Here is a 7,959-nt window from a genome sequence, read left to right as displayed (position 1 = left end):
TCATGTAAGTTTCCAAGAAATCAGTGGGATTGCATTTATATTTTCATTTACCTGGTTTACGTTTGCATTCAATTCTTACCATTGGTCGATTTGAATGTTTGGTTTTCCCATGGCAAATGCCTCGTTCCTCACGCAATCCTCCACTCTTCATTGAAAGTTTCTCATGGACTCGTTTTTTTGGGCTTTTTAACTGAGTATGTAGTCCTGAGCTATTTTTTTATTTTAAAAATAATAATCTAATTATTCATTAAATTTTAATATTTATATAATTAAATTTTATAATTAAATTAACTTTTAAAAATTATAATTTAACTCTAGAATTTAATTTCTTTCAATTAAAGTTTAATTATTCATCAAACTTTAAAATTTATGTAATTAAATCTCCTGATTTGATTAAATTAACTTTTAAAAACTATAATTTGACCCTAGAATTTAATTTCTTTCAAATAAAGTCTAAATTGACCACATAAATATTTTTTTCTTGCAATTAAACCCTTCATAAAATTAATTAAACCTTAAAAAATTAAAATTGGATCCTTAAACATCAAATTTTAAATTTTTCTACTCAAATTAAATTTTCTTTACTAATATGGCATTCATTATTTAAAATTACATTGTCAAAATTTTCAATGTTAGATATTTGGTCTGCTTCATCCAATCTTTGATAATTTTTTGGGTGTTCTGATATATTTTTTGATTTTCTTCCAATATGTATTGCATTTTCTCCTTTCCTTTCCTTTTTTTTCTTGTTTTTTGTTTACATGGAGCTGCAAAAAATGAATAACAACAGACAATTTTTACAACAAAACAAACAACCTCTAAAAAGCAATCAAATTACAAAGTTGTCCTCTGAATAAGCTTTCACGATCACTTGACGCGGTGAATGATGATTGAAAGATCCATTAATTATGTTTTTCACATTTTTCAAGGAAAAGAAAAGGAATTAACGTGTGTATTTGATTTGTAATAACAGCTGGGATTCAGTGCGTCCCGTGCTTGTTTTTACAAGATATTAGGCCCCATTTTTTTTTTGAAAAGTGTTCTTAGAAAAAATATTTTTTTTAGATTGATTTTTATATACTAATATTAAAATTAAATATTAAAAATAAAAATAAAAATATTATTTTGATACATTTTTAAATAAAAAATATTTAAAAAAACAACCATTATCTACACAATCCTGTGACTTTCCAAAGTAATCAAGGAGCAAGTTTTAATTCTTGCAACGGGCCAATTTTAATCTTTGACTTTCCAATGCCAGATGCCTCGTTATCAAACAAAAGTTTTCTTTCGGTTCACAAAAGTCAGGAGACGCACACCACGAGTATAGAGATTACAGTCCCATACCCAACCCCACCAGCGATTTGTAAAATGGTTCTACGGATTTACCACTGGCAGCAGTGTCACCAAACGGTAACCAGCACAGTAGTTCATCCGCTAGGAATTTATAAATGAGGAAATTTCAAATCCATTTCCTATTAGAAAATCCCCCGTGACTCTCTGACGAAAGATCTACCATACAGCCAAGCGACCGTAGAAGCAGATAGCAAAGCAGGATTTTGCAACACTACAGGCTACAGACTAGTTCATATTGTTAACTGACTCAATATTAAGATGAGAACTATCCATTTACATTTTACAAAGAATACTCACTTTAACTGAAACGCAAGGTACGGAGCAGGATTTGCACTGATCCTGACGTCCTTTTTAACTCCGCAGACAGTTAGAGCTCACTGTAATTGCGCCAGACTGCACGAAATTCTTCACGGAATGTGTTGAGGCGTGCTTTCAGATTAGGTGTTCTGAAGCTTGCATGGAGAACAGTGACTGCAGACGGAAATGTGAGTAATCAATTAGATCTAAAATTTTCTACAAGGGATTGCTCAAACCAAATATATAGGAACCGTGAAATTTACCAAAGATGCTAATGACGTACGCCCACGAAACATACAAAAGACTGCCAGAAGAATACCACAGAAGAAAACTGGCTGCAAAGAGATGTTGAAAAGAAGGAAACATTTGATCAGGTATCATTCATCACAACTCAAAATATCCCAGAATTGTTTAGAAATAGAGCCCAGGGATTTTAACTACCAGCTGAGAATAAAAGGACAAACAATAAACGAGGCTGGCCACAAATGTACACTGATTTTTTCGCTGATGGACGGCCACGGATAACAGGCCTGCATAAATTAAGCATGTGTGGTAAGTACAACTGCAATCCACTTCAGAAATGAGCAATAGAAGGTAAATTAGTAGTTTTTACTAACTCACATATGCGGAGGTCTCATCTTTGCCGCCAAATGTGGAGAAAACTTCCTTACAGTTCTCGTTACCTTCTCACTGAAACTAGCTGCAAAACTGCAAAAGAGGACAACCAAATGTTATTGTTTGCTGCATATATCATGTCATAAGAACAACTAAAGGTATGTAGAATAATTATAACACTGCACAATCACTGTCCAACCTCTCCCCCAAACTCCACAACTCAGAAGCATAGCATAGCTTGCACAGAAAAAGCAAAAAAAACAGCCAACTTCAAACACATAATTCTTGATAACTTGTTAGGTGAACTGTTCTCTCCATTGTAATCAGGGCCCTCCCCCCCAAGCTGCTGAAGTGGCATAGGAAGGTTCTTTCAGATCCTTCCCTATGTCTCCAAACAAGGTGAATACCCAATCCTTCACTTCTCACCCATAATCCCACATCCATCCATCCCCCCAATCCCACCTAACGAACACACCCCTAGGAAATATAACAAGCACCCAACATCTATATCAATTTCATGCTAAGAGCACCCAACATCTATATCAATTTCATGCTAAGGATAATCTTTTATGGAACATCCTTTGAAATCTATTTATCAAGCTAACTCATCTAAAATACAAAACCAACTACTTCCACAATTACAAACCAGTTTTTCTTGTTGAGAAGAGGAACAACCATAACACAGCATTAATTCATGCATAAATTAATACTGTCTTTATATTGAAATCCATGCTCCCACATGCAAATAAGAAGACAATTAATCTGTATCTCCATTCCATGCAAAATACAACAAATTCTAGACCGTCAAAATTCATAATAAACCGGGTTCAATTTAAGAAGAAGAAATTAGAATGAAGTTTCAAAGAATTCAGAAGCTTATAGTTTGTTGCCTACTTTGGTAGCTCTTTCGAAACCAGAATGATGACAATAAAACAATTGAATCGTTCTTCAATTTAAGAAGAAGAAAGCAGAATGAAGTTTCAAAGAATTCGGTAGCTTATAGTTTGTTGCCTACTTTGGTAACTCTTTCGAAACCAGAAAGATGACAATAAAAAAATTGAATCATTCTAGCATTTCCATAATTTTAAGCACCTCAACAGACCACCAAAGAAACAACAAGAAATTAGGAACAAAGGATGCGTTAAGTTTAAGCAGCATACCTATCATTAAAGAAAGCAATGGCTAGAGCTGACAACGCAGTGGCTAGAATCGCCAGAGGCCTTAAGATACAAGCAACACCTGAACCAAAATATAAAGATTAGTTCTAAACATAGAAGCTCTTCAAGGTAAAATGAAATAATATTGGGGATCTGTTTACTTACCAAGAATCAGTAGTATCAAAATGAAGTAATTTGTCCGATAGCTACACATAAAAAGATTTAATAAGAAATTGAAAACCCTTATACAGATGTCAAATAATAAGAGCAATCAATTGCAATAAAATTCAAGATTTCCACACAGACTGATTGATTAAAAAGAAACCCTAGATTGTGCATCACTGTTGACTAAAATTAACAAAAGATTGGATCAAACTAAAAACGTGTGATCGGCTTTAAATTAAACAAAAAATGAACAAACTATATTCAAATGGGGGGGAGTACTAGTAGAGATTGCATTTGAGGCGGCTACTCCACTTGGAATAAGAGCGAGGAATCGTGAATTTGGAGAGGAATTCATTGAGAGGACGAGGAGGGGATGTCCAATCTATTTCCTTTAATGCCCCGATTAGATCTTCTGCTGTGACGTTTCCCCAATCCATCTCCCTCGGATTTTTTTGGTAATAACAACAATAAGAAGAAAAGCAGCAATATCTAGTGCTTCTTAAATTGTCAAAAAAAATAATCAAAATCAGGTTTTATATCATATGATTTGAAATGAAGAGAAGAAATTGTAATGTGAAGGAACTTTGCTAAATGTTTTTGTAAAAAATCGAAGCTTCTATAAAAATTTTTCGTGAGAAACCATGTGGTGGGGAAAAGAAAATGGAAAACAATTGCTACTATTTTTATATGGGAAAACACTTTGAATTAAGCATGGGTTAGAAGGTTTGAACTCGGGACCTCCTGAGTGTGCGTGTGGAGTGAAAACCAGCTGCACCAACCGGACAGCTACCTTCTATTCTAATTGACATAAAATAAGTAAATGATTCTTTTATGTCATCATTTCCCACGTGTCACGAATAGAACCAGTGACTCTCCCTCCCGACAGTTGCGTGCCTGATTCCTAGTTTGGGCCCACAAGAACGGTCGCGTGGCGTTTGCTCTATGCTTTTCCTGCTCGCTTCGGGTACCTCGTTCAGTTCCTGTTTCAGCTCCGTTGACCATGCTCTCTTCATCTTCAACCTCACAACGCCGAAAAAACAGAAAATTTAAGGTTTAAATGCGCGAAAGTTCTTGACTGGATTTTAGAATGTCTACTTTTATTTACTTTCTCTGCCTTTCTCTCTTGACTTCAGTTTCCAAATCCCTGATTGACTCCACCTCACTCTATCTCTCACCCACCATTCTCTTCCCCGATTACCAAAACATGCTCATCTCTTTCAAAAATTACATTTATACCCATCCAAACGCCCTTTCTTTCTCTTCTCCCACTGAATCTAATTTTTTCACTTGTCTCCAAACTAGTCCCTTTGCAACCCAAAACCCAGAAGAGGCTCACCTCTACTTTGTTCCTTTCTCCTCCAATCTCTCCACGCGCTCTGTCGCGCGTTTTATTAGAGACCTCAGAATGGAGTTCCCGTACTGGAACCGCACTCTAGGCGCAGATCATTTTTATGTATCCTGTGCTGGTCTGGGTTATGAGTCTGACCGAAATCTGGTGGAATTGAAGAAAAACTCGGTTCAGATCTCCTGCTTCCCGGCGACTGAAGGTAGGTTTGTGCCTCACAAAGATATTACATTTCCTCCACTCGCGAATATCACACGCTCATCACACGCGCAGGGGAACAGGACAGCGAAATATCTAGGTTTTGTAAGATACAATGGGGTTAAAGAATCGAATTTGGTCAACGAGTTGAGAAAAGATTCCGATTTTCTGATTGAATCCGAGCCGTCAAATGGAATGACTTTAGTGGGGAGATTAGGGAGTAGTGTTTTCTGTTTGTTCGAGCATGGAGCTGATGTTTCTGGGATTGGTGAAGCATTGCGTTTTGGGTGTGTGCCTGTAGTGGTTATGGACCGTCCGATGCAGGACTTACCGTTAATGGATGTGATCGGGTGGCAGAAGATTGCTATTTTTGTGGGGTCCCGTGGTGGTGTTAAGGAAGTGAAGCGTGTGTTGGATCGTACGTGTAAGGATGATGGGTGCGCGGAAAGAAGGAGATTGGGTGTGGTGGCAAGCCAGCATTTTGTGTGGAATAACATGCCGCAGCCGTTCGATTCGTTTCATATGGTGATGTATCAGCTTTGGCTGAGGCGGCACGCTATTAGATACGCCCGGAGATAATTTGTCTAGACCTTGAAACGTTGGCCAGACAAGATAATTTCTTTTTTTTTATTTTTATTTTTTATTAATGTGGGGTATCCGGCCCAGTTTGCGCCCACCACGATTAATTCCCACGACCTACTGAACACCCTGCAAACCTAGTAAGCAGGTAAGGCAACGCGGGGTTAACAGGCATACAACTGTAAGGCTCAAACCCATGTCTGTTAATTTCTTTGTTAATTAGAGAGATGGTCTGTTCTATTACTGGTATACTTTAGGAGATTTCCCGTTTCTTGTGGATTATAAATTACATAATGATGATTGCATGTTGTATTTGAAATATAACCTCATCACGCTATTGATCATGTGTTACTGGATAGGTGATTCACCTTCCTAAGTTGATCTATTTTTTCTTTCAATATAAGAAAAAATATCAATACGGTATAAATATTCTTAAAAAAAAAAAAAATTTAGGTCAGTTTAATAAATTCAACTAATTTGATAAAATCAAAAAATTCAATAACAATTAGAGATAAAAGATAACATTTGCTAATATCATAAAAATATATATTTACAATATTTAACATCGTAGCAATTTTATTTATTAACAAAATAAAAATTAAATGAGAATGAAATAATTGTATAGATATAATAGAAAAAAATAAATCTCAACTTCTAATAAATAAAAAAATAATAAAATTAAAAAAATAATTTTAGAAAATTAAAAAAAAACCCACTTAAACCTATCCAAGCTAACATATACATGAATTCTTAAAAACACGTCCCTCGAAGGAATCATAAATGATAATTATTTATTATCTCATTCGATAAAAATATAACTAAATTTATAATCTGGTTGGGGAATTCAGACAAGCTCTTGAAAAGTAGGCTAAATAAAATTATGAAACTCAATTTTATAACTGGTCTAATATTAAAAAATATTTTTTTTTAAAAAAAAAGTTCGAGTTAACCTTGGTGAATCTCTTGAATACATGAACCAAGACATGATATCATAATAACTCTATTAAAATTACATTATTTTTTCAAGTGTGAATTTTCAACGGATTCAGTAATAAAGGATGAAATTATTTTTTAAAAAAATATAAATCTAAAAATAATTAAAGTTAACCTAGTCTGATTTTCAGAAACCGTGATGTTGACTATAAGGCTATATTACATCATAAAATGTAGACCTAAAAGGATAATAATGTCAAATTTTTAATTAATAAAATAATCAGGGATTAAATTAAAAAAACAGGTTATAATAATAAAAAATATAAATTTTAAAAAGAACGTGGATCAAATTCAATGTAATAATAAAAATAAAATAAAATTATAAGAAATAAAATTAAAAACAATCTCAACTAAGAAAATAATAAGAAAAAATCAAAAGAACCTAGATCAAATTTATATAAAAATTAAAAATTAAATAATAAAATTAATATATAAACGAGCTCAATGAAAGATTTAAGATCAAATATTGCAATTAAAAGAACAAAAACTTGATTTGATTCGCTAAATAAATTGCCAGATTTATTTTTTTTATTTGCAATGGGAAACATAATTTTCCAGAGGGGAGACATGAAAGAGAAAGCGACGAAAAAATGCATGGTCATAACTCGATGCCAATCTTCTGGGGGAACACGACCTCCTATCCTAGCGAGGGTGGCGAGATGTATTTAGAGTCACCACGAAAGGTGGCATCCAAAGCTTTTACATCATCTACTTGTTCGTACGTGCCAACTAATTTCTTATTTAAATTTTATTTTATATTTATATTAAATGATACAATTACCCTTGACCCTGCATAACAATAACCAAAAAAAATGAAAGAAAATTACGAAAGTGCGCTTGCATCCAGAGCCATAAAAAGTTTTAATCCCGAGGGGCATTTAAGACACTGCACTGCACAAAAAAAATTGAAAAACACAGAAAGCCCCTTGATTACATTGTACTACATAATCCCGAGGGGCATTAATCCATTCACCAGCTACTCGTACACGCATCACCTTAATAAATGAGAACAACGAGATGCTTATAATGCACCATTAAAAGATGGTGTTTAGATGTAAGTGGAAGATGCCCAGGCTGTCAGAGCGCTGTGGCTTCCCCCCCATGCTAGCCAATCTTGACCTACCTATAACTTTAATCCCCCATATTTGTCTTGATCTTAAACCTAGTCCCTCAACACTTAATTATTCTACATTAATCATATTGTTTTTGGCAAAATTGAACATCAACCGAGCACTGTATCCCCCCCCCCCCGCA

At 34.5% G+C, this 7,959-nt stretch overlaps 1 protein-coding gene and 1 long non-coding RNA gene across 2 annotated transcripts in view; one reads left to right on the top strand and one right to left on the bottom strand.

Moving 5' to 3' along the window:
- Window positions 1-618: 618 nt before the first annotated feature.
- LOC105133669 (uncharacterized) overlaps window positions 619-7,959 on the top strand; it is a 22,271-nt gene continuing 14,930 nt past the window's right edge. The window contains exons 1-2 of the long non-coding RNA XR_843840.1: window positions 619-631; window positions 4,477-4,480. This is a non-coding gene — a long non-coding RNA (uncharacterized LOC105133669). The remainder of the gene's footprint in view (window positions 632-4,476; window positions 4,481-7,959) is intronic.
- LOC105133667 (PRA1 family protein A2-like) lies at window positions 1,368-4,261 on the bottom strand. Its single transcript, XM_011037754.1, has 7 exons — window positions 3,870-4,261; window positions 3,591-3,631; window positions 3,429-3,507; window positions 2,275-2,361; window positions 2,095-2,183; window positions 1,917-1,988; window positions 1,368-1,827 (listed from the first exon to the last, which is right to left on the bottom strand). The coding sequence occupies exons 1-7, from the start codon at window positions 4,025-4,027 to the stop codon at window positions 1,724-1,726; spliced, it is 630 nt and encodes a 209-aa protein (XP_011036056.1). The 5' UTR covers window positions 4,028-4,261; the 3' UTR covers window positions 1,368-1,723.

Source organism: Populus euphratica, unplaced genomic scaffold, assembly GCF_000495115.2.
Source record: "Populus euphratica unplaced genomic scaffold, PopEup_1.0 scaffold36.1, whole genome shotgun sequence".
In the NCBI taxonomy this organism is placed as follows: Eukaryota; Viridiplantae; Streptophyta; class Magnoliopsida; order Malpighiales; family Salicaceae; genus Populus; species Populus euphratica.
Note: the sequence above shows the minus strand (reverse complement) of the source record. Positions and strands in the feature narration are given on the sequence as shown.